We start from the raw sequence: 27,023 nt of genomic DNA, 5'->3' as shown, positions 1-27,023 counted from the left end.
CAAAAAAAGAAGATGATTACGTCCTACGCGTCATGCATTCAGTCATGCATATTCACCAATGACTTAAATTCTGCCAAGTCACTGGTTTTCCTGGCTAGCTCAGGCACCCATTCCATGCTCTAACAAAGTGTAATATTAAATGGCTCTAAATTAAGAAACTGGAACAGACACAAAACAGAGCAGTGATTCGAGATTCATAACTAACGAATATTCACATTTGATTAGATGGGGCTGTCGTTCGACCTCTTCTCGATGGTCTGGGTTCATACCCTCGCCTCCCCGTCGACCCGCGGTGCAGGTTTGGACTAGAAAGTAGATTATCCTGACCTCAGACGACCCCAGAGTTCAACTCTGAAGGAACATCCGAAACTTGTAGGCCTACATGAAACAAGTTTTATACAAACATCTCGTTTTTCTCCACGTAACTTAACACAATTCTTTTTTTTTCTTTCTTTATTGTATTGATAGAGGCCTGTGTAATACGTAGACTTATCCCTGTCATTGGCTACCCTATTCCTACCTATCCCGAATTAGATTTAGATCTATATCTAATTCGTAAAGCCGTGAGTGTCGGGGCAAGGAGGGCGGCCATGAACATAAAAGAACGCAGAGCCAACAAAAAGCTGAGAGAAGAAGCAGGCCTGTCTGTGTGTGGCCGGCTTTTTTAAAACGAGGATTGATCTTTTCATTCATCTTCGAGGACATGGGAATTGAGAAATGTGCTTATCTTCGACGACGGAGGAGGAGCTATACATTAAAATATAATTTCTATTAATAATTATATTTTTTCCCAAAGAAATCGACACATTTTTTTTCGAATGTATAAACGGAAGTGACATAAAAGGTCATGTGATCAAAAGAGCGCGTCTGCTTAACCCCAAATCCAACACCACAATGAGTGTCAAAATAAACTAGATTAAATTTGTAAACAATACCTTTGTATTGCAAATCTAATTTAGCTTATAAGACTTTAAAGCTTCGTACTAAATGGGTAAAACGAAGTGTGAAGTTCTCCACGCAGATGTCGAAAAACAAGAGTTTTATGAACAAAGGTAGAGGTTAAACCTCAGATTCAGAGATAATCAGATAATAGGCGAGGTTAAATTTAAATACTAAATAAATAGTAAAGTCAAAGTAATAGTAATACTAACTAGACAATAAAAATTAGACAAATAGTCACGTGAATACTGAAATAGATCATTAGATCTAATCTAAAATCTAATCAAGATCTAGACATAAGAGTCTAGTACTAGAGTTTACTAGACTAGTATACTACTATAATTATAGTAACTTATAGTTATACTTATCATGACTTATAGTATAGTACTTATACTTATGATAACATATTATTATATAGTTATAATATAGTCTTGTCGTCTAGAATAGTCTAGATAGATCTAAAATCTAGACAAAAGTACTTGTTAGTACACTAGAGATAGAGTCTAGAGTAGTCTAGACCATCTAGATTCTAGATCTGTATTATATAATATAGAGTCTTGTCGTCTAGAATAGTCTAGAGTCTAGATAGATCTAAAATCTAGACAAAAGTACTTGTTAGTACACTAGAGATAGAGTCTAGAGTAGTCTAGACCATCGTATTATGTGCATGGAAGTCTTAATTTGGTTGCTTGGACTGTAGGCTATCAGAGATTACCTAAAAAAAATGATGTATAAAATTACAGCACCCAAACCAGATCCAGTCATCTTGACCACCACATTTCAGACTGAGATCCCACGAGTCACAGTTGGATAGTAGGAGTATCCGTGCCATAGCAAATAGTTAATAGGTCTCACCTATGGTGGGATGGTCATGTCGTCTTTCCTTATACGGTATACCTGTTACCGGTATTTTACTTATAAATGACTCTTTTTCTGGGAAGTTGTACAAATAAAAAAGACTTAGAAAAACAACTGACAAAAATAGTGATATCAGCCTTTTCAAAGTGATGATCAGACTTTACTGCCATCTTCAAGTTCATAGATAATGAGATTGTGCTCATCAAGAACCATGAACTAGTAGACATGAGTCTGTGACTATGCCTACACAACACTGCTGTTCTTTTTTGTTTCCATCTAGATGAGATTTATTTCATATTTCTATCAATCTGCAATCGTATGGTATCTTCAACCTACTTGCTAAATATAAAGCCAAGTCACTTGAGTGAGTGCTAAAAAATTGAAACAGAAGCTAGAACACTCATTATTTCCACTGCTGTTCTGTTATTTATCTAAGGTTTCATTTTCTCTACCATATTTAAAGTAATTATTACTACCGATATTGAGTGACTGTTAAGTCTTGACCAAGTTTAAAATGGTTTCTTGTAACTGTGTTTCAGGTTCAACTGTGTTGTCTGCTTGGAGCCAAAACTTGAAATGGTGTATGGAAATTGCCAACACAAGCTGTGTACAGATTGTCTCTATGTGAACAAAATTTTGAGGTCTAACATGCACAAATGTCCCATCTGTGGGCGGATTAACAGCTTTCCATTAATATTGTGAGTAAAAAAAAAATGTGTCATTCAAGAAATTATTTTGATAATATTGGCAATTTAAAATTAAGATGCGTGTTTGAAACATACATTAGATGATTCACACTTAGTCACATAGATTGAATACACTTTTATTCACAATTACATAAATTCTACAAGAAAATACAACTTTAATTGTAAACCCTTTGGTGTGACACCTCTTGCTTAGGATATGACCTGTATACACAACTAGTCAATGGAACTTCAAACATCATGTGACACTCATTTATTATAGTGACATCTATTATGTGGTACATTTCCCAGCTTTCAACCAAAACTTACTTTGCTGATAATTGTTTCATGCACCAAATTATTTTTTCATTCTAGCAGTCATTTATAAAAGATTGTTTTCTTTTCAACAGACCAGACATTCCTGATGACAATATAGAGAACCAAAAATGCCTTGGAATAACACAATGTTGTCATAGAGACAGAGGATGCACAGTTACACTTTGGAAGTGGGAACTAGAGGATCACCTCAAGTAAGTCTACAGCGTGTTCTAGTCCAACCTTTAAGCCTTACAAGCTAAAGGACTGCACATATTCTTGATGTTGGTAGTAATTCTGTGTATGAATGGATAGGCCAAACTGTGACTGAATACCGGTATATAAAATTTGCTTCCTGTATAAAGTTTTTTTTTTTTTTTTTTTTTTTTAAATTTCATCTAAAAGTTAACACTTGATTCATGGATCTGGTCATGTATGTGTGTGTGTTGGCCTCCTTCAATTGTTGAACAACTATGGTTCATCTCATAAAAAACTTTTTCCACTTACTGTGGAGCCCTGTTTTCAACAACAAAAACACTTATTTCGGCAACTTTCTTATTATGCCATCGAGATGAAATTTTGCACAGATGTACTGCTAGGCAACAAATTTTATTAAAACTTCAGAAAGATCACTTCATTAATTATTGCGTTAATTAAATTTTGTCCATTATGTGGTTTATTTAGACCAAAATAAAGAAGTGGGAAGTGCCAAGCTGAATTTGTGTTTGCTGAGCAAACATTTTCAAATCTCAGGAAACTTGTTATGAGTCTTGTTGAATGTCACCGTAAGAGGGCTATACATCTCCAGCCACCATTTTATTTAAAAGTTATTAATAGATCTAGGTCTCTTAAGTTATGTTTAACTTTTTGTAATATGATCATTGTAAGAGTATTGTTTTCATGTAATCCTCATGTTCTTCTTTTAGCCAGCTTTTTGCTGCTGAGCTGTCAGCTCTTTTGCAGACTGTGCCAAGGAAAAATAGTTTGATTTTTTCTTCAGTTGTTCAGCACTGCCATACATGGTGTTGGTTATGTTGGGATGGAGTGGTAGTAGGGTCTGCCTAAGGTGGATTAGGAAGGGGCATTCAAAGAGAATGTGGTTTACAGTTTCATAAGGTGTCTACAAAGTAGTAGGTGTGTGGGATTTATTTTATTGAGATGGTAATTTAACAGAAGTGTGTGTCCTGTCCTTAGTTGGAAGATTGTTGATTGCTCTTTGCGGGGGAGGAAGTTAATACTGTCCAGTTTGTTAATAATATTCATTTCTTTGTACATGGCTCTGCCTGTTTCCTGTTGCCCGTTGGTTGAGCCACTCCTCTTTGTGGTTGATGTAATGTGGGCTATCTGGGAGGTTTGCTACTGCTTTTTTTTTTTTCTTTTTGCTTTGTTTTTTTTTTTTTTTGCTCAGCAAACATAATTGAGCTTGGCAAATCCCACATCTTTATTTTGGTCTGAACATAACTGAACTAACTATAACATGTTTTCCAATTGTTTTCTAATTGTTTATGCTGTTATTTGTTGTCATCTAGAACTTGTCAAGGTCAAAGTGAGGACATTGTTTGTGCCAAGAGGAAGAAAAAAAGTCCAGTCAAGCTGAGAGTCAGACGGAAGCTACTCAGCGATCCAGTGAGGAGATCGCCGAGGCTTTTGAAAAAATAACTCAGGACTGAATTGATTTATAGCTCTTGTGATACAATTACTTAATTGAAGGCTGGTTTCACTAATTTATTTCATTGACTGAATCATCTTTGTTCTTCATTTTTCAGTTTCACATAGTTTACATTTTAAATTAAAAACCATTTAAAGAAAATGTTTCCTTTCATTTCTATATGAAAAAAAAATTTTTTTTTTTTTTTTTTTTTTCTTTTACACCTCTCCACATGATTTTACTTTTTGGTTTGACTATCTGTTTATAATTGTGTGGAGTACAGTTTCCCTGTTTAATTTGACAATCTGTTGGTTCGCTTCATTTTTCATTGAACAGCGTTCATATTTTGTCACGTACAATGTACCATTGCATTTTTTTTTCAAGACTTGTCTGTTGTACATTATCATATCTCAGGAAACTTGTTATGAGTCTTATTGAATGTGATGGTAAATGGGTTGTACATCTCCGTTTGGCTGGGAATCCTTGATGAACTTGACAGTATATCCCAGTGATGCCCAACCCCATTCGGCCTGCATGCCATTTTAATTTTCAACACTCGTCTCGCGGGCCACATGACTGAAAAGTTACACAAATTACATGACATTGTTCTGAAACTATTTTACCAGAACCCCCTGAATTTAGTACTACTACATTCATGTCATATTTGACGATTATATTTTTTCAGGCGTCAGAATGGCTTCATTTCTCTACTTAAAATGTTAGCAGCAGTGTAAGTGCCTTTAAAACCGACTCATTTTCTAGTTTCTTTTTGGTGAATATTCCCATCGATCCTCCAATCTCTAGTTGTAGTTAATCTTTTATTCGTGGTTCAAACCAAGTATGCCCCATATTTATTTTATAATGCCAATATATATGTTGTTGATTTTTAAACAGCTACACTTTCTTTTTAAAACAAAGATGTTGGCTTATTATCAAGTTCCACAAAAAAAAAAGTAAAGATCTGCCCACTTTTCCTGGTAGATTCTACATTCAGAGTCCCTGTTCAAAAACCCACAAACGTTAAAGGTCATGGTATCAATCAGAAAAAAAATATGTGAGTCCTAAAGTAGGTAAAGATACATTTTTTAATTTAGTTTGAGCCAGGTGGAACCACATCGCGGGCTGGATCTGGCCTGCAGGCCATATTTTGGGCATCACTGGTATCTCCAATATCTAGACCAATTTCTGTTTAATCGAACCAGAGAATCTTTTCTGTGTGTAAAACTGTGTTTATATGTTATGGAAACAGATGTATGTTTACTGAATAGATAAAGGTTACTTTATAGCTGCTTAATGCTGAGATAAAATGTTTCATCTGCTTTTGAAATAAAAGAATATAACAATTCACTGTAACTTGTAAGGCATATCTATAATGCATTTTAGTTGCTATCTCAAAGATGCTGTACTAGTCAATTTATAACTAGCTAAAATATAGTCAGTTTATAACTAGATTAAATATACTCAGTTTATGACTAAATAAAATATAGTCAGTTTATAACTAGATAAAATATTGACCTAACTTAGAGGTACCAGTATACTTTTGACATTGGTGTCAGATCCCAAGGAAAGATCTTGTACTTAACATGGCTGCAGAGATGCAGTGGTATATATAATTCGACAAGTTATGTACTTATGGTATCGCCTTCAGATCCCAAGGAAAGATTTAGTATAGCTGCAAAGATTCTTCTACTGCGCAACGATACAAATGATTCACAGTCTGGTGTCTAGCATTGTACATTATCATTTAATAATGTCATTTTATGTATTTATTTTGATTAATATTCTGAGCCATTTCATTTTGTAAGTAAATCTGGACTGTTTATAAATCATACAATCATCCCCCTGTGCTGATATTGCCAGGTTTCTATGCAATAGCTTGCATTACATTGGAGTCATTATTATGTTTAAATTTGTGTTCTTTAATTTAAGCATTGTCTCTTGTTAGAAACTCAAGGAGCCTGGTTGGCCTTTTTTTTTCTATTATTCAGTTAAGTTTGTTAAACATTAGAATTTATATTTGTTTCAGGTTCATATTGATCATAACAGAAATATTGAACAGTATTAATACAATGATTAAATGATTTGAAAGAAGTAATTGTATTTTTTTTTTTTTTTGCCATAATTAATAAATGTATAGTTATATTACAATTAAAAACGTTTTTTACAAAATGAAATGTCTAAAAAAAAAAAAAAAAAAAAAAAGTCTAATTTAAATAATAAAATTTAAAAAATCTTCAATAAAAAAAAGTCAGTTTTACTTTCCTTCATTTCCTAATGATGTGATTGAATACAAGTCTTCTCACAGACAGCATTGTCACAAATTATTTGAGTTGTGATGCTGAATGGTAAAGCATTTCAAACTGGGCGTCAGGGATTTGAAGACTGGGATTTTTTTTTAAATTTTGGTATCCACCCAGCTCTAATGAGTATTGGTTGGGGAAAAGTAAAGGCAGTTGGTTGTTGTGCTGGCCACATGACACCCTTGTTAACCATGGGCCAAAGAAACATAACCTTTACACATATGTTCTGAAAGGGGGAACTATACTATTTTGTGTGTGTTGCTCACGCTATCAATTATACTTTTTGTCTTTCAAAGTACGGTAATGTAACATTTGCAGGCTCAGAGCTGACTCTATATAAACACACTGAAAAAAACACAGCGTAGAAAACTATTTTTCTTGAGTTTAATAACTTCTTCAAAACTCAATTCAATAAAACAATTATTCCATTGAGGAATGCAATTTACATACAGCATGAATCACTTGTACAAAACCGTTTGAGTGGAACAATAGATCTTATCTTATATAATACAGACGTTACATCAAAAAAGAAGATGTTTATGTCCCACACGTCATGCATTTAGTCATGCATATTAACCAATGACTTAAATTCTGCCAAGTCACTGGTTTTCCTGGCTAGCTCAGGCAACCCATTCCATGCTCTAATGGCACTAGGGAAGAAGGAGTATTTGTACAAATTTGTCCTAGCATATGGGACGAGGAACGTGCCTTTATCTTTGTGTCTTTCAGAGTATTTTATTAAATTTTGTTTTTGTATTTGAAGATTATGGTTCATTGTTTTATGATTGACTAACAAATAATATTAGTGTTAAATAAAACACATGTTGAACCAAAGAATGATGACCAATGACCCGGGTATGTAGCCTTGTTTTACTTTAGTAGGCTTCCAAAAGACTTTACTATGTCAAAGTTGTAAATGAAATAATCTTTACTATGTCAAAGTTGTAAATGAAATAATCTGATTCAGTGATTTACATTAGGCAGAGAATTCAATTTACTCTCTGCTCTCCGCATACTCTTGACATATTTTCAACAATTAATTGCTTCGGTCTGAGACAAAACTCAAAAGTTTTGATCCACATTTCCTATCAGGTCTCTACAAAGCTCAAAGTGAAACATTAACCTGGGTAGTTCCCACACACTGCGATGTACAGTTGAAGATGACTGCAATCATTGTCTAAATATAAAATTCACAATGTCTGGTAGTAGTAACTCTTACAGTTTTCAGGGAATGCATATTTGGCCAGATGGTTTTTTTTCAAGCATATGAAAATGTATCCAAGTTATAATACATAATAACAGAAAAGATTACATGAATACATTAATTTAAAAAAAAATGGAAAAGTGGTTTGAGTACTGGGACAATTCCCAAAAAGCCAGTGGAGTCTGGGAGCGCATGAGGCGCCCTGACCGCACTTCCCCGTGGTGGAGGCTGTCCAGACCTGAGCAAGCTATTATAACACAGTGCAGGACAGGCCACTGTCCTGTTGGCTCATATTTCTCGCGGCCATGGCCAAATTTCGATTCACGGTGCCCCCGCTGCGGGGAGGAAGAGGAAACCGTGCCTCATATTCTGTTTGACTGCCCCAGACATGCTGATCTCCGTCTCGACAGGTCTGGGAAACCAACAATTCTCGACCTGTATGGCGACATTTATGCACTATGCAAGACAGCAGGGTTTCTGTCCAGGGCTTTTGCAAGAGAGGATTTGAGCCTCTCAAGCCCTCACTCAAGTGGAGTTTGATGATGATGACATGAATGCATAGTATAGGCCTAACTTTCATTTGAGTCATAGGAAAAGATCACACGCATACATAATTGATCTAACCTTATTTTTGAAATTTATATACACGGTTCCTGTCTGGAAAGACAATGGCTACACCCAGACAAAAAAATGAATGCATGTTCGCCATGATAAAGTCTAATGCTTCGTTTATATAGACTATAGAGCAGGGGTTTCAAACACGTGGCACACATGTGGCCCGCGGCCATGTCCGCGAATTCGAAAAAAAAATAGATAAAATTTACAATGACCACATATAAGCCGTGAAATGATTTACATCTGCACAAATCAGTCAATGAGGTGTGTCTACTGCAAGCGAAGATTCTGTGAAGGCAAGCTTTGTTGTTAGCGAGATGATAGCAAAGGCATCACGACCATTCACTGAAGTCTGAAGGCCAGTTTATAAAAGAGTGTATGCTACAGGCGTGTGAAATTATCTGCCCCGAGAAAAAGAAACTCTTCGAAGGCATAAGTTTGTCTGCGAACACAGTTGCAAGCTGGATCACCGAGTCAGCGACAAATGTTCAACAGCAACAGATTGCCGCTGCAAAAGACTGTAGCTTATTCCATTGCACTGAACAAGTCTACTGGTGTAACAGACACCGCTTACTGTGCCGTATTCATTCGTGGGGGTCGACGAAAACTTGAACATTGTTGAAGAGCTATTGGACTTACTACCCATGAAAGGAAGGACGACTGGACGCGACGTGTTTTCAAGAACTGGAAGCTTGTATTGACAGGTGTAGACTACCGTGGTAAAAACTTTTTCAGTGGCTACGGACGGTGCACTAGCAATGTGTTTAAAGAAGGTTGGTGTTGTTGGATTAATGGTAGAGAAACGGTATCAGCTCAACTTGGCGGGACATTTTGCAGCCATACACTGCAGTCTGCACCAAGAAGCACTCTGTGGCAAAAGTCTACTAATGAAGAACGTGAAGGATGTTGTCGTGAAGACGGTGAACTTCATACGTGCACGGGGTCTCAACCACAGACAGTTTGTGTAATTTCTAGCTGATTTAGAAACGGAATATGGAGAGTTGCTTTATCATACGGAAGTCAGATGGTTGAGTCGTGGAAAAGTGCTGCAGAGATTTTTTGAACTGAGACGGGAAATAGCAGCTCAGCTCAGTGACCCAATGTTTTGTCGGATCTTGCTTTTCTTACTGACATCATACAACATCTCAATGCACTCAATTCACAACTACAGGGCACAAAGCAGCTGATTACCGTGATGTTTGACCGCATCAAATCATTCAGATGCAAGCTGACTTTGTGGGCCACTCAGCTGGCATATGGAAACCTGGCTCATTTGTCTTTTCTACAGAGCATTACGGTTGAACCACAGCGCATGAAAGACTACGTAGACATCCTCTCCAGACTACTGGAAGATTTTGAACACCCTTTCAGCAATTCACTGCTCTCGAACCACAGTTTTTCCTTGTTGCCACTCCGTTCGCAGTTGAAGTGAAAAACGTTCCAGAGGAAGTCCAGATGGAACTACTGTACCTGCAGTGTGACACTGTTCTGAAGCAAAAATACGCTGATGTTGGTGTTCCAGATTTCTACCAGTTTCTTCCCAGAGAGAAGTTTCCCAACTTATTCTGCACAGATGCTAGAATTCTAGCGATGTTTGGGAGTACGTACGTTTGCGAACAGTTGTTTTTTTCAGAATGACGATTAACAAAACAACATTACGATCAAGACTGACTGATGAGCATCTGAGAGCAACCTTGCGGCTTGGTCTGGTCTCTGCCAAACGCTCTCAGCTGAGTGGACAGAAACATGAGTGACGAGCCATCTGCAGTAGGTAGGCCTAGTAATTATAGTTGTTTTTTTTCTGAAGAACTACAGTTTCTGCTTTTTTTATTAGTGACAGAGACAACGTCAATTTATTTTAGTAAACTAAACTGCCTGTGCATGTAATAAACTACACTAAATGTAATTAATAATTATAAAAACTTTATTTTAGCATTTTACTGCAGTGACAGTAGTGTTCGTAAAAAAAAAAACATTCTCTTTTTGTGGTGTGGCCCGCTGCTGATATGAGTTTGAGACCCCTGCTATAGAGACTAGCTGATATCCGTAATACACTACGGTTGAAATATATAGGCATATATGTTTATTTTGCTCGGAACATTCTTTAATTCATCAATAAAACAGCCCAACGCTCCCCCACAATTTTCTAGCCCTCACATTCTGTCCTCCTTTTCTCTTTTTCTTACTTCCTATAATCGAAGGGTCCTCAACCTGTTATGTTATGCACTAACACTTCATCTTAGGCCCATCAGTTTTAGCCTTTCATCTCCCTATTATGCACAGGCCTAACGGTACCGGTATTTATTTATTTTTTGCCAGACAAGAAGGAGCACCTGTACGAATTTGTTCCAGCAAATAACTTTGTAGCTACTGTTCTAGGTTTTACAAGAGACATATTTATTTTATTTTTCTGTCGCATTACTTTGCGTTTAATTTTTTTTTTTAAATTGGATATACATTAGCAATACTTTTCATTATAGGCCTAATATATTTAGGTCTATCGGTTGCTGTATTATGGGTTTTGATTTGATCAAACAACAGATTCTACCCCTCCCCCAATGGAATCAATTTTTTTTTAATAGAATTTATACTATAGTGTATTTTAGTAAGCTGTTTTTTTTTTTTTTAAGATAAGAAGCTCTCTATAGAAAGCTTATAAGTAGGCCTATCAAAAAGAAAACATAAATATACTGGAGACTTTCAATAAGGTAGCCATCGCCGGCCGTCGCCTAGCTAGCTTATATATGTCAGGATTGTTTATTTTGTGTTAGATTTACGTTTATTTATGTTCTGTTCGATATTTGTACATTCATTTTTTTTTCAAATTAGGCCTATATGGTACCGGTATCCAACATCCAGGTCGACCAAGTTATCAAGTAAGTATAGGCCTACCGTTTGAGGTGTATGTGGAATAAGCATTAGCAAGCCAATATTGAATAGACTCATATTCGTTTTGACTTGCTACCGGCAACCTATTTTTGTCGGGTGGTTCCTAGAAATTAAAATTGATTCTTACTTGGAAAGAGTCAGGTGTGCTAAGATGGCTATAAAAATAATAATTGATAGATACTAGTTATAGTACAGTCTATAATAAAAAAGAATATGCATATCAATCTATATGATAGTATATGCCTATTGATCTGAGTTTGATCGCTGTACATGATACTCGAGTCATAGCCCATGCAATGGGATATATATATATATATGTCAGTTAATATAAATCGGTTAAAAAAACAACATTTATAGTGTTGTGGGCATTTAAATATGTGTTTTTGAAGGGATATTTTTTTTAGATTCCAAAATTTAGACAAAATGTACTTAATTTTAATAATCTACTTTCGATTTTTTAATTACTATTTTGGCCAAATGCCGAGAGAAAAAAATTGCACAGTTCTACGCTTGCGCAGGTTAAAAGATATATTAAAAGCCAGATTGCGATTTCTAAAGCCAAAAGAAAAAGTGTCGACATCTTTTATTAATTACCAACAAATTCAAATGAAATACGATTTATTACCGTTTTGTTTCTAAAATAAATATTTTTCATATACTATTTCGAGAAAAATACTTTACTCTTGAGCAAATAATCCAACGATATGAAATGCAAAATAAAATGGCTTTCAAAATTTTAGTTGGTCGCACAGTGTAATTTATGTGGCAACCCTGCCTGATTTCCGCATCACGCTCGTCCTTTTTGTGTGGCCGCCTTCAATAGGCCATTTTTTTTTCTAAGTAATTTACATGAAATTTTTGGAAAATCCTGGATAAGGTAAATAAATAATCAACAGCTGCCTCTTGTATTTACTCAATAAGTGTAAAGTTGACGGATCTTCATAGTTAAGTAGTTGTTTTATTTCGTAATCGACGGAGCCTGGGGATTTGGATTAATTTCAATTAATTCGTCAAGTTGATGCAATGATGGAAGGGCACAAACTTGGCGCTTTTGACATGCCATTATCAGACCACCGCCCATTCTTAAAAGTGAAACAAACCAGGTGCTGATTGCCACCTGCAACATAAGCCAAAGTTATGAAAGTAATTGTTTAGTCTAGATCTGATATTTATATCTAGATTTAGATTAACAACTCCAGAAACATTATTTACAATCCCATTGAAGTTTAGATGTAGGTTAAATAACTTACGAAATGTTTAGATCAAGATTTAGAGTCCAAATTTCCTTGTCTACATTCAGAGATTCTAGACTCTAGTCTACTTATGATAAAAATTGTCAGATTTTATAAGATAATCTAGATTTAGATTATCATTATGATTAGATAAGGTCTTAGTCTAGATTTAGATTTTAGATAAACAAAATTACAGATCTTTCTTTCTGTTTCTGTGATCTATCAAGACTCAAGATATTAACTTAATTAGGTTCTATGATTATGATAAAATTATATGTACTGTACTAGGTAACCAGCAGATAGATCTAGGTCTAGATACAAATAAATAAAAAAACATACTCTCCTGGCAATTATAAAATAGTGAATGCCCATCTTCTAATTTAGGTCTAGAAAAAAGTCTAGTTTCTATCTAGCTTTATTTTAAATAGTATCTAGAGACCTACTACTAGATCACTAGGTAGAGAAGACTGTCAGGAGTGATGGCAATGTAGTTTGTCAGTGACGTGACAGTGTCATTTTAAGGTCCTATTCTTAATAGATTTCTATCCATGTCCATTTTCTATCATTATGAATGTAGAAACATAGCACTGAAGTCAGTGAAGAATCCCATTACTAGGGCTAGGCATGATTAGGCTTGAACTAAAAAATGCAAATATATCAAATACTAATACAGTGCTTGAGTGCTGAATACACTTACAGACTAAATTATAACTTGACCTATTTTAGCCAGCTGCCTTTCTTCTAATGATTATGTGAGTAAAGTTAAAGTTAATGTAAATTGTCTTTAGCACCGAAGTTACTTTTATTAGTTGGTTTTCAAGGAAAAATTATTTTCTTTATATTATATTATATTATCGTGTTTGACCCAAAATTTACATTTGACCTTGAAGTGATATAAAATTAACTTGATGTCTGTATGAAAGAAACCTTTTATTTATCAGATTTGTTGTGTTTTTCAATTTGTAACTTCCATCATTATGAAAATCGGCACTGAGTCAGATTGGAGAGATTTATATAATATATATTGTAAATGACCATTTCACCTAGAGGAAGGTCTTTGTGGCCCCCGAGAACCTTGTGTTAAGGCCTTTTTAGTTTGCATTTTTTGACAGTGGTTAGCAGGTCATTGTAGGGCTTGATTGTCATTGCAATCTGGTTTCAAATCTCCTCATTTGTGATGCCATCTTTGTAGGTGAATAGTGAGATGTAATTATGGAATTATTACAACTGTTCTGTTCTTGGTTTCATCAAGCTTGAGGCCTGTCCATTTCTTGATGTTACATTGCTGTAATTGTCTTTGCCTGTCATTGTAATTTGTTCTTTGTGTTGCTTCATGTTTGGAATTCTTGGCATCTAGATATTGTAACAAGCTTGGTGTTGGTACTTTAGGTTTGGGCTGCCCATTTAAAGAACTATACTTATTATTTTTTTAAAGTAAGAGAGATTGGTATAATTAATTGTCCCAGTACATGAAGAAAATAAGATCATTTTATTTCCCTTATTAGTATTTTAACTTTTTGTTTCCATTTCTTTTGAACAGTCATCATTATTATTTTATTTTTGTTTTAGAATAGTATATAGGTTAGTGTTTATTTAAATTCTAGATTTATTCTCACATCTCACTAGATTTAATGTACAAAAATAAGTATTTAAAAATATATCTAACAACCTATGCAAGTATATTTATAATTGTTTCTTGAAATTATTTTAGTTTTAAATTTCAAACTAAGTACCCTGTGGCTAATTACTATTAATTTTTTTCTCTCAAAGTTTTGTTCACCCTAACTAAATTACTTTTTTTTTTTTTTGGCAGGTGTTCCGACAAATACCTCTAAGCTGTTTTTTTATTGTGTGAACTCTAAAAAGCAGTTTGAACAGAACATGGATCCGGTGCCACAGAATAGCATCACCATTTGCCTGCCTCCATCAGTCAGCTTGTCAGAGATCAATGCTGACAACCTGAGAAATATGGTGGAGGCAGCCTGCCAGGGTTCCCATGATCCTTTTAACCAGAACGGAGAAATAATACTTTATGTCAAGGAACAGGACATGGACTTAGATCAGCAATTTATCTATGAACCTGTTTCACAAGCCATGTTTCAAGAAAAAATTGAGCAGAGTATGCTTGAAGACCCCATGGGTGCTGTCAGCGAGGCTACTTTTATTCAACTTCAGGAGAGTGGCTTGCTGTCTCATGAGGCCATGTTGTTAGCAGATGCTGAAGGTACCATGATGCCGACACAAGAGGCTGGCATATTGCATACTCAAGAAACTGGATTACTGTCTACTCAAGATTCTGTATTAATGCCAACTCAAGATACTAGTATTGGTATGATGCCAACTCAAGAAACTAGTATGATGCCAACTCAAGAAACTGTTATGATGCCAACTCAAGAAACTTGCTTGATGCCAAATCAAGATACAAGTTTAATGCCAACTCAAGAGACTAGTTTGATTTCTTTACAGGCTCAGCACCATGTGTCCCCACCACCACCTGTCATTAGAAAGCGTTTTGTTATTCCATCTTTCGAAAAACAACTTATTTTGTCAGAACTCAAACCCACTCCAGCTAAAATTGAAATTGACTGTAATCCAGAAAAAAAAATGTTGGATATTAAACAAGAAATAGATGAAGACGATGTCAAAGGCCCAGTCAAAATTGATTATGAAAAATTGAAGAAGCAAAAACTGACGGGGCCTCAAGGCTCAAAGATATTTGGATGCAGTGTCTGCTCCTATAGATCAGCTACAAGAACACTATTGCGCCAACACATGATCATTCATGCAGATAAAAAGTTCCAGTGTAAAGAGTGCAAATACAGGTGTCACACAGCCAGTCACCTGAAACGTCACATGTTCATCCATTCTGAGAACAAACCCATACACTGCGAGCAGTGTGGTTATTCCTGCACCCAAAACTTTCAGATGAAGGCTCATCTCATCCAGCATGAGACTGATACACCTTTTGTTTGTAAAATCTGCAATGCAGTCTACAAAAAAGAAGAAAGTTTGAAGGTCCACATGCTGGGACACGAAAATGTTACTAAGTTTCGTTGTACTCAGTGTAATTATGCCGGCAATAGATATGGAGATTTCAAAAGGCATGTGCTGACGCACTCTTCTGATAAGCCATTGAAATGCACCGTTTGTAGCTATGCATGTATTCGTCAGTGGCGATTAAAAGCTCACATGAAAATTCACCAACAAGACAAGCCATTGTTGCGTTGTGATTTGTGTGACTTTAGCTGCTTAAGTGCTCCCAGGCTAAAAGACCACAAAGTTATACACACCAATGAAGGTGTAATACGCTGCGAGTCTTGTGACTTTGTTTGCACGCAACCTTCGCGGCTCAGGAGGCATATGAAAGTACATTCTAGTGCTCCTCAAAAGACCTACACTGGCACAACATATCCTGCAGCTTACCAGCAGAAAATGGAGCTGGAGCAAGCCGAGTCAGAAGCCAGTAATCAGCCGACTTACATCAGTCTACCAGCTGCTCAAGCTTTAGAACTGGATGGGGACTGGGGGGCTGAGCAGTTAGACGAGGATCAATTCAGCGCTTTTGCAGCCTTTGCTGGGAAACAAGCCGGAGAAACATACACGATTACAACAACAGACGGAGGCCAAACCTATATTATTCAGACTGAATCTCCTGAACAATTTGCCCAGCAGCTGGCACAGGCTCAGTTTGAACAAGTTCAGCAGATTGAAGCACTCCCTGATCCCCAACCAGATTTTACAGAGATTGCTGACATCAAGCCTAGCCCTTCAAAATTGAAAGAGTTGGCAGAAGAAGAGTCTCCCCCGGTGAAAAAGCCACCACTGAATCATTCTAAATCTAAAAGGTTTCACTGTGACCTATGTGATTTCTCTTGTGATTATAAATCCACATTCTCGGCTCACCAGAAGAAGCATTCAAGCGTGAAAAAGTACAAGTGTGCTCACTGTGATTACATGTGCAACGACACATCGCGCATGAAAGATCACTTACTATGCCACACAACCGAGAAGATGTTCCAGTGTCATGTTTGTGAGTTCTCGTGTAAAAGAAAGATTGGCCTCAAAGATCATATGAAGGTTCACACGGGGGAAAAACCTTACCAGTGCAAGGATTGTGAGTATACTTGCCGCTCCTCCGAGGGCTTAAAGTCCCACATGTCTAAACATTATGGAGTCAAACCCTATACTTGTGATGTGTGTGGCCAGGGTTGTTCCTCGTCCTATTTGTTAAAGAAACATAAATTTATCCATGGAGAGAAGCCGCTGCAGTGCACTTACTGTGACTACAAATGTATCCAAAAAAAACAGCTTACTAATCATCTTCTTCAACACAAGTACCAACACCCCTTCTGCTGCAGTTTGTGCAGTGCTACTTACAAAAAAGAAGAAAGTTTGAAGATACACATGATGTCCCACCAAAACATCAGGAAATTTGCATGCAGCATGTGTACCTATGCTGGAAACCGTGCTGCAGATTTCCGGCGACACATGCTGACCCATTCGTCGTCGAAACCATTGCAATGTCCCCACTGCTCCTACTCTTGCATCCGCCAGTCTCGCCTGAAAGCACACATGCTGGTCCATTCCCAAGAGAGAAGCTCCAACCGTAAAGTTGGTGTTACCATGCCAAAATCGTATCGTTGTGCATTCTGTGACTTTTCTTGTACCCGCACATCCAGACTTAAATCTCACTTGTCCAAAGTACACCTTGACCTTCCTGACAATGTCATTTTCAGTATTGACTTTAAGCAGATTGACGGTTCACAGGATCTCTAGAAACACTTAGCTCAACTTAGGGAGATAATTTGATTTTGAATAGGCTCTCTCCTTACTGGCTTAACATAATTTAATTTGATTACATCTGAAATAGAAATTACATTCACAGCTAATGTTTATCTGCCAGGACAACTTTGTTTCCATCAGGTTGGCTCTGTCAAGTGTGTTTGGGATGTTCAGCACATATAATACACAAGTTTTCTGTATTTCTACTATAAGAGTATAATGGCGCTGACAATATAGTTGATTTATTACCTTAAAATTTTCCTCACAGCCGTGTTTTTTTGTCAGTTTCAATTTTATGTACATTTTTTTTTTGTGTTAACAGAACAAAGCAATAGGTTCATACCTTAGAACTCAAACAACCAGCTCCGTCCACTGGATATAAGCTTGTTAGATTAAACTTATCTCTTGAACTTATCTCTTGGTTGTTTCGTATATGTGATAGTTGAGAGCAGGTTGGATACACTTTTTTTTCAACAAATTATTCAGATACTATTAATTTCAAAGACTTAGGATTGTAATACAATTATTATATTTTACTTAAAAATAAACAGTAACTTAATGATTAGAAAAAAAAATTAATATATACAGAGGTTTTATTTTTAAAATCCAAAAGTACTAAGATTGTACTAATGTAGAAAAAAAAAAGGATACATTTTTTTTTTGTATTAATTAGTTTATGACCAAAAAACATACACATACATTTCATCTGTAAAATATTTATAGAATATAGGTAAAATTAAATTTTGATCGGCATAGCCTTTTTAATTGTTAATTATTATTGTATGTAATTCATTCCATTCAAAGCTATAATTCGATTCATTTTATAGAACAACACAAACTAGGAAGTATCATTATTAAAGGATTCTTGTTTGTTGCTGATTTTGAGCATAATATTTCTTACTAGGTTTTTTTTTTTTTTTTCTCCAGAGCATTACATTATCCCAAGCTGTACATCTGTCACTTGATCATATGAGTCATTTCTTCACTTTTCTACTAAAGTTAATTACAATAATTTTTTTTATCAATTCATTTTTTTTTTTTTTTTTTACGAATTGGTAATATAACTGGCCAGTTGTTGAATTTAAATTAGATCTTGCTTTTGCTTTGTGCATTGCTAAGTTAATTTGAACAGCGTGTTCCTTTGTTGTATGCTGTCAATGTCCCTGGCTAATAAATGAGCAATGTATGTGGGCAATAACTTCGATGGTAAAATCCTGATCTAAAATTAGACCCTTTACTTCGCAATGAAATAGTACACTACATCATTTCGATATATTTTATTTTCTCTGTCTTATCCTAGTAGTGCTTGATACTAAAATTATTTTGATGAAACTGTGGAGGTCTGAAAGAATTTGCATAAATTTGTAACTCTGCTTATCCATTGCCTGTGTTTCAGATTGATTCCTCTTAATATGGAAATGTCTCCTCCTACTGTTCTCTGATTAGATCATCCCAGCACTGCCTCGTGTACACACTTCCTCAGTTCTTTACTTTTCAACACCATCTCTCTGTCATGGTCCTCATTTCTTTTCAGCTCATAAGTTCAAATCAAGGTTGATGAAATTGGTTTTGTATTAGCTGCATATTATTTATTACATGTATGTGAAATGTATATGACACTTGTACTTTGCATGTACATAGATCTGAAGAATTGAAACATAAATATTTTACACTGTTTTCCTATATTTCATTCATTTTGGTTTGTGTGTGGTGGTTGCTTCACATTTCAGTTAAATCTCAAACCTGGTTGAAAGTTTTACAGCATTAGCTTTGGATAGTTTTGTTTTGTCATTGTGTTAGAAATATACATACATAACTCTCATGTAATGTAAGATTCCATATTTGGCCACTGTTTTTGTTTTAGAATCCTCTTGGGGGGGCTGTTTAATTTATATAAAACGTAAATGTTATTACTGCTACTAAAAATAAGAGCATAGTATTGGTTAAAAGCGAATATGTCATTTCGGAAATAAAATCTTGTATGCAATGTGAATGGTTGAGTTCTCACTTTTTAAACTGTAGCTGTTTAATTAGCTGTAACATAAATAGGCCTACCATTAAATTGTTGAAGATCATTCCAAATGTGGTATTGTAGGTCTTGAATAAGTTCCAAATCAAAATAGTTCATGTGTAAACATCTTGCTTTGGGTGCAGAGAAATATCTAATGATTGATTGAAATACTCTTGGAACATGCAAATATGATCTACATAGTACATAAACATTTGAATAGTTCATACAGTAGTTCTTTTGGTTGGAGAAATGTTAATTGTCTATTTTCAACATTTCATGAAATATGTCCATTATGTTTCTTCTAGTTTAAGTTCCCCTTTTCAGACCTTGCAATCCATAGGGCAGATGATGTAAAGGTCATCTGTTTCTATAGTCCACGGTTAACGAGGGTGTCATGTGGCCAGTACAACGACCAACCGCCTTTACTTTCCCTTACCTACCTATTAAAGCTGGGTGGACTCAGAGGCGTCCATAGATCCCGAAATAAAAAAAAATCCAAGGTATCGGTTCGTAACCCAAGCACTTGACCGTTCACTCACCACGCCTCTTATTTTCCTTCAACTTTGCCGTTATTATCTTAGTGTTTTGTTATCATGGCAGATTTGTAAAGGTATGTTTTTTTACATGCCATCAAGTCTAGGCCTGTGATACCTTTCAGTCAAGTAAACATCTGGCACAACTGCTAGACTAGTGTGTTAAATGTGTTCTTAACTGACAAACATTCTCTAAGGAGAGTATGCCTAGAGGTTTAGGTGTACAAAGCTTGCGTAGTATGTTGGTGGTCCTTGCAAAGTTTCACCGCGCTCTAAGACGTTCTATTGACTAAGACTGCTTTATTGATCCTTACGGAAATTTGTTGTGATTACAAGGACTCTTTTCTCATATAAAGACAACACAACAGAAAAATACACATAAATACAACAGACAACACAAAGGTTCATGCAACGACTACACACAGGTATTGATGCTTTGAATGAGTTGGATTACTAGTTGGGTTGGGGTATTAACGCTCATAATGACAAATCGTGTGGCTCTAGTTCACACCTAAACAGACATGCACTGATGAATCAGTTTTCGATGACATATAGTACTGTTGACCTTGTGGATACAACTGGTCAAAATCGAAGCTATTATAAGATAATCGCATTACTGCTGCACCCTCGCTATGAAGAGGGTCCCGATTACATATGTTTGAAGTACTTTGATATTCTAATATTTAAAATGTTATTTACAGGCCTTGCATGGCAATCTGAAGGTAAAAAAATAAACCGTATAAAATTGTAACTGCTGCTAGTAAGATCATAGGCAACAAACACACTGCAATTGGACACCTATTTGAGAAACACATTGCCTAGAAGGCTATAAGGATTTTAGCACACACACACACAAAAATCACACTCTTCTTCACGATTTTAACATTTTACCATCATAAAGAAGATATAAGACACCGATAAAAAAAAACAGACATGAAAACTCTTTTGTGCCTTTGGCAATTAAATTGTTGAACAATATGTAACCATAGACATAAATATATTTATATTGTTATAACCCTAGTGGCGGACTGAAAGGGTTAATGTGTGTGCGGCCTACTGACACGCACGATTCAGGCCAATCACACAGGTCAAGGGATGTTGAACAAGGGACATTACTGCTAATGCACGCAATATGACCAATGTTATGGTCATGAGACCAAAAAAGCCTTTACAGACGAGAGACAGTATGTTAGAAAGGAATCAGTAGAGTCCAGGACAGCAAGCAGTAGGCCTAATGACTGTGTGCTACGAAGTGAGTCCGAAAATGTAGCTGTACGAGTCTAGAAGTGGACAGAGAAAGACTTTTAGTGTTTATTAGGCAGTTCTGTTAAGTGCAAGGAAGCATTTAAAGTTAGTGTAGCCAGTTGTGTTGAATTGACTGTCGATGTAATTGTAATTAAACCGCCACATTGTTACTTGAAGCTCTTGTTGTCAAGTTCTTGAGTTAGATGTGCTGTGTTGTGTTGTTGAGTAGTGTTTGCAGAAGGCCTGATAGAGAAGATCGTAATAATATCTATGTATGTAACTAACTGTTGTAAATTTCGCATGTAATGTCAAAGAGAAACTGGGGTTTGAACGTAAATCTTGTGTGGTATTGTACAAATATTTGCTCTAATAATAATAAGGCTCGTCTTCGAGTCCTAAGATTAGTGAGGAATGCAGTATTTCCCGTGCAGCCCCAGCTGTGACCTACATATTTTGCCACATCCAGGGCAAGCATAACCATTGTCCGCAGGTGGTCGATTTAGATTTTCTTTTCGCTGTCTGCGTTTGTCCTCGGCAGCGGATTTTCTTTAGGTCTCAAATGTGTATCCCGCGGCCTTCGTGAGTGACATCCAGCTGTCTCGTTCTGAGGCCGCATGCAACCAGGTTCTATGTCAGCTAAGTAAAGTTGACGCCTAATCTGGTCTTTGAAGCGTTTCCGTGGGGCGCCTCTGTTACGTCGACCACCTTTTAGCTCACCAAAAAGACTACCTTTGGCATACGTTCGTCTCCCATACCGGCCATACGGGATACGTGCCCTGCCCAGCGTAACTGTCGGACCATAAGAAAACAACTAAGACTTCTTGAGCGCTTTCAACAAAGCTTTCACCAAATATGCTTGCGCTCCATCATGGACATTCGGGCCGGACTATAAACAGCGATGTCCTTGTGAACGCTGGTATGGACAGTATAGAGGAAAATATTTGCTCTGATAATGTATTAAAACAAATAATAAAGATTATTATTATTATGTTGACCAATTTTAACATCAGTCATGCTGCGGTGGTTTCCCCTTGCACAGAGGTTTATTAAAGGAATAAAAAAAAATACAGCTTTTCTATAGCGCTACTTTCATGCTTATAGCATGCTCAGAGCGCTATGGTCTAATCTCATTTGTGGACCAGTGTGTTGGTGTTTGGTGGGGGGTATCTATGTATTTATGGAACAAGGCAAAGACCATTAAGGTTGACTCTTCTGTCGACCGTTGAGTATGATTTGACTGGGGTGTATGGGGTTTTCTAGGAGGGGTAGCACCTCTAGTGGATAGACAGTCGTATCGTCTACAGAGGGTAGCTTGGCTCACTTTTGATCCTAACTCTCACCTGTGGCTCCCAGTAGCTGCATGTAGCATGCGCAGCGGCCACACATCGGAAACTGATTTGACTGGCCGGCTAAACCAGGTAGGTAGAGTGTATCTGACGTGTCCATGACACTCAGTTCACTGGGGTGTTTTGTCCAACCTAGCATGTGTCTGGACTTAGTAGCCTGTGCGAAACATCACAATAACTAGCATGGACGTAGCCAGTCCCTGAAATGAAATCCTCCTGGGGGGGGGGGAGATCGCTATTTAGAGACTGATTTTTTGCTTTCATTATGTTTATTTTATGTAAGATTTTAATAATACTAAACCATCACTCGCCCCAGCCTAGGGGGGTTTTGAGTTTAAAATAAAAGGGGGGAGGGCCTACGAAATTGTATTCGTCTGGATTGAAAAAAAAAGGGGGGGTCGGCATTGACTGAAATCCATCTAAGAAAGATTGAAACCCCCAGCTACATCTAAATGAGTACATACATATATGAAACATCAGGGAACAAGTTATTAAGAGAGAAAATAGTGAATTAAAATGCTACGCAAATAAGGGAATGCGCCGACCGAGGCTTGAACCTGTGACTCTGGATTCGACACCACCGCCTAGCGATAACGCACCAAGCGAACTTAACCTCTAAACCATCTGAATGACCAAAAAAATTTTCTCCTGATCCAGAGTCATTTCGCCCGTATGCAAATTACCACCCCAGTGGTCAAAGATCACAAGCCCTAGCTAGCCCCTCCCCCACCTCGCCTCATCCGTTCACTAACAACTTCAATAGAGCCGACACAGACAGCCGTTAGGCGTGTATTAGACAAACAATGGCTCTATCTAATTGTGTATCTCTCATAATGACAAGTGGACAACATAAACACATTACATATAGAAGCTTCAGTGGGCATGAGCAATTAGGCTGTGAACATCTAAATGAGGTAGATTTTTCCATTGTTTTATGTGAATCTCTACACTTTGTGCCGAGATAGAGATTCCGACGTTTAGGCGGGCTGCGTCCGTATTTTAGACATAATCACTTCAGCTTTCCTGTAGCAGTATTGAGTAAACAATTTTCTTCAATCATCCAGAAATATCAATGTCTTAGTATCTAGATCTACAAATTTAATCTCTAATGGATAGATATAGAGTCTAGTCTAAATTAAATCTATTAACGATTTTTTAAAGGAATCTTAGGAATGCTTGGGTGCCTAATTACTAATTTATAACAAAAACTCTGCTGTATGTTTCTGTCTAGATTACTCTAGATCTATTATATAAGACTCTAGATCACAGACCTATATATATTAGCTTAGCATAAAATAGTTCTGTGATCTAGATCTAGGTCTGTGATCTTTATTTCCTCTAAGGGAATTAATGCTGAAATAAAAAGGATGCAGTTTTCATAAAATTATATTCCGAATCTAGATCTAGATTATTTCTAGCTTTCTAGATCTACGTGTTAATTATGCATCTCTAGTGACTCTAGATCTGCTCAGTAATCTAGTCTAGACTAGATCAGATCTAGATTTTTTTTATAGATCTATACTTCTATAGACAGTTATTAGATTAGTACCTGTAGACTGTAGACACGGTACCGGGTAGTTCACTCAATCACTGTACTACGTAACTACTGTAAGAGTGTAAGTAACTGTAACTGTAGAATATTTGTATTACACAAATAACAAACTAGTGTTTAAGAGGGAAGACATATTAGGAACTCCGTTTATTACGTAAACACAAGCGGTGTTGCACTGACGCGCTAGTGTGCAAATGTACATATAATACTATTATGTTACATCTCTCTTCTTTAATTTAGAAAATCTATTTATCAGAATAACTAACAAACTAGTCAACTAAAAAGTCTAATCAGTTCATCACAAATCAAGTCTCTTGGGTTTGTTAACTATTCTGCCTGAGCGTGTTACATAAGGTTCATTTGGTCTAGAGGTGTTAAAAGAAGCAGTGTGTAGTGGCGGCTCAAAATCTAGTGTAGTTTGTAATCTTGGACTCTCTAGATCTAGTGGTTCTGGTTGTTCTGAGATGTCACCTGGAAAGTCATAATTGTTGTCAAATCTGTTTGCTTTCTCAGAAGACTTTCTGATGTGTTTTCTGTTTCTTCTGTAGACCTTATTTCCACTTTTGATATTATATGACCTAGGCCTAGAATGCTTCGAAACTACTGTTCCTGGTTTCCACTTAGAATTAAGTTGCATTCTGACTGCCGTTTCGTCTTGTAGTGGATTATGACTCTTAACTCCTTTCCTCTTATCATAATAATGTTTCTGAGACTGTTTCTCGGAGTCAAAGTGTTTCTTCACCACCTTGAGATCTGGTGTCTTGGTAGGTATTAGCGGTTCTGACACATTTTTATTCTGATGTTCAGCACACCTGCTACAATCCCTAACTGTCACTTCAATGTCTGCATTCATGCCTGGCCAATACATGACTTCTCTGGCTCTCTGCTTACACTTGACTATTCCTAAGTGAGACTTGTGAATCAGATTTAGCATGTATTTACGTAAGCTTTGAGGCATGACTATTCTCAGACCTTTGTATATAATACTATCAGAAGTTGATAACTGGTCTCTTGAATCCCAATATGGCCTGACTTCAATTGGAGTCTCGCTTCTTGTGTCTGGCCAACCAGTCATAATTACTTCCCGAAGCATTGAAAGTTCCTTGCTTGTACAGTCTTTAATTTCACTGTATTTCGAATCACTTACAGAGATCATATGCACTGAATCATCTGTAAATTCACATGTCTGTGTATCAGTATTTGGTAGATGTGCACGAGAAAGTGTATCGGAGATAAACATTTCCTTGCCTTTTCTATAACAGACTTTCAGATCATACCACTGCAGTCTTATTAGCATCTTCTGTATTCTCATTGGTGCTGACAACAGAGGTTTCTTGAAGATTTGCTCCAGAGGTTTGTGATCATTATAAACTGTTACTTCTTTACCAAATATGTAGCAGTGAAATTTGCTTGTACTATACACAATTGAGAGCATTTCCTTCTCAATTTGAGCATATCTTGTTTCTGTATCTGTGAGAGCTCTTGATGCGTATGCAATTATACGGCCTTCCTGGAGTAATACTGCTCCCAGTCCATCTTTACTTGCATCACATTCTATCTCTACGTTCTTGTTGACATCATAATATGCTAAAACTGGAGGGTTTGTACAAAGATGTTTCAATTCTTTGAAACTCTTGTTTTGTTCAGGATTCCATTGAAATTCTATATCATCTTTTAGAAGCTTTCGTATTGGAGCATCTGCTTGACTTAGATTAGGAATAAATTTTGCTAGGTACTGAATTAAACCTAGAAATCTTCTGATTCCATCTTTGTCTTGAGGAGCTGGCATGTCAATAATTGCCTTTATCTTTGCTGGATCTGGTTCTAAACCTTTCTCTGACAAGATATGGCCCATATAAGGTACTCTGTTTTGCCTTATCTTGCACTTGTCATAGTTCAGCTTTAGATTGTACTCCGTTGCTCTTTGCATGACTTGTTTCAAAATGTGATCATGATGTTCAACATCTCTACCAGCTACTAGAATGTCGTCTATGATGGCATATGCTCCTTCAATACCTTGAAGCATTTCATCCATAATTCTTTGGTAAATTTCTGGCGCTGATTTGATTCCAAAAGGTAATCGTAACCATCTATATCTTCCCAGAGGTGTGTTGAAAGTTGTGAGAAATGAAGATTCTCTTTCAAGCTTTATTTGCATAAACCCTGACTTGGCATCGAGAACTGTAAGTAGTGTAACTGTTACTGTAGTCGTAGTGTAGTGTAGCTCAAGACTCAAGAGAGGATCTGAATCCGAGAGCCCGGGGCCAGAGAGGTAAACTAAAACGGAATCTTCCTTTACTAGTAATTAAGTAATACTATTAGTTAGTATAGTAGACTAACTACTAAGCTTAAAACTAGACTCCAAAGCCAGGCTGTAACTCCACCTCGTACCAGTTCAATACCCTAGCTATAAAAATCAAACAATCTAATCATACACAAAAAACACAATTTGATGTGTCTTCTATCTTAAACTCTAGTTTCTGTCAACTATCTTAATAACTAGACTTTATCTAAGGCGTCTAAGGCAATCTCTTTTTTTTTAGCATGCGCAGTGTTTACTTGGTACTTTTGTGGCCCACAAGGGACAAACTTCATCTGTCACAAAGAAATGATTATAATCATAAATGCTTAACAGATTTCTAGACTTTGATTTAGAATTATACCTTTAGGCTTCTACATTTTTGTCTTTATTAGTTCAGAACTTTCACAAATAGGATATAACATTCAACGAATAGATGTACAAACCCAGAATAGTCTTGATAGTTTTAATTAGTTATGCCTGCATATACACAAGACTCTGTTTCCTGTTAGAAATTTCATCTGTTGCATATAGAACAGATGACTTTAACATCATCTGCCCCATAAATCGCA

General features: G+C 36.5%; 2 protein-coding genes across 5 annotated transcripts; both read left to right on the top strand.

Annotated features, from left to right (window-relative positions):
- Positions 1-841: 841 nt before the first annotated feature.
- LOC106060244 (TNF receptor-associated factor 6-B-like) lies at positions 842-6,534 on the top strand. Its single transcript, XM_013218082.2, has 4 exons — positions 842-1,052; positions 2,337-2,495; positions 2,891-3,010; positions 4,325-6,534. Exons 1-4 carry the CDS (start codon positions 988-990, stop codon positions 4,452-4,454), a joined length of 474 nt encoding a protein of 157 aa, XP_013073536.2. The 5' UTR covers positions 842-987; the 3' UTR covers positions 4,455-6,534.
- Positions 6,535-12,209: 5,675 nt separating this feature from the next.
- LOC106060327 (zinc finger protein 425-like) lies at positions 12,210-19,458 on the top strand. Of its 4 annotated transcripts, none has more exons than XM_013218195.2 (2): positions 12,210-12,328; positions 14,497-19,458. In XM_013218195.2, the coding sequence occupies exon 2, from the start codon at positions 14,565-14,567 to the stop codon at positions 17,457-17,459; it is 2,895 nt and encodes a 964-aa protein (XP_013073649.2). In that variant the 5' UTR covers positions 12,210-12,328; positions 14,497-14,564; the 3' UTR covers positions 17,460-19,458. The 4 variants fall into 4 exon arrangements, with proteins under 4 accessions (XP_013073649.2, XP_055878694.1, XP_013073800.2 ...); XM_056022719.1 differs by lacking the exon at positions 12,210-12,328 and adding an exon at positions 12,341-12,554; XM_013218346.2 differs by lacking the exon at positions 12,210-12,328 and adding an exon at positions 12,341-12,594.
- Positions 19,459-27,023: the final 7,565 nt, after the last annotated feature.

Source organism: Biomphalaria glabrata, chromosome 3 (assembly GCF_947242115.1).
Source record: "Biomphalaria glabrata chromosome 3, xgBioGlab47.1, whole genome shotgun sequence".
Lineage (NCBI taxonomy): Eukaryota > Metazoa > Mollusca > Gastropoda > Planorbidae > Biomphalaria > Biomphalaria glabrata.
Note: the sequence above shows the minus strand (reverse complement) of the source record. Positions and strands in the feature narration are given on the sequence as shown.

Coding starts and splice junctions, on each gene's coding strand:
- LOC106060244 (XM_013218082.2), top strand. CDS start 988: ATGGGTAAAACGAAGTGTGAAGTTCTCCACGCAGATGTCGAAAAACAA. Junction 1,053..2,336: donor CAAGAGTTTTATGAACAAAG/GTAGAGGTTAAA, acceptor ACTGTGTTTCAG/GTTCAACTGTGTTGTCTGCT. Junction 3,011..4,324: donor GAACTAGAGGATCACCTCAA/GTAAGTCTACAG, acceptor GTTGTCATCTAG/AACTTGTCAAGGTCAAAGTG.
- LOC106060327 (XM_013218195.2), top strand. CDS start 14,565: ATGGATCCGGTGCCACAGAATAGCATCACCATTTGCCTGCCTCCATCA.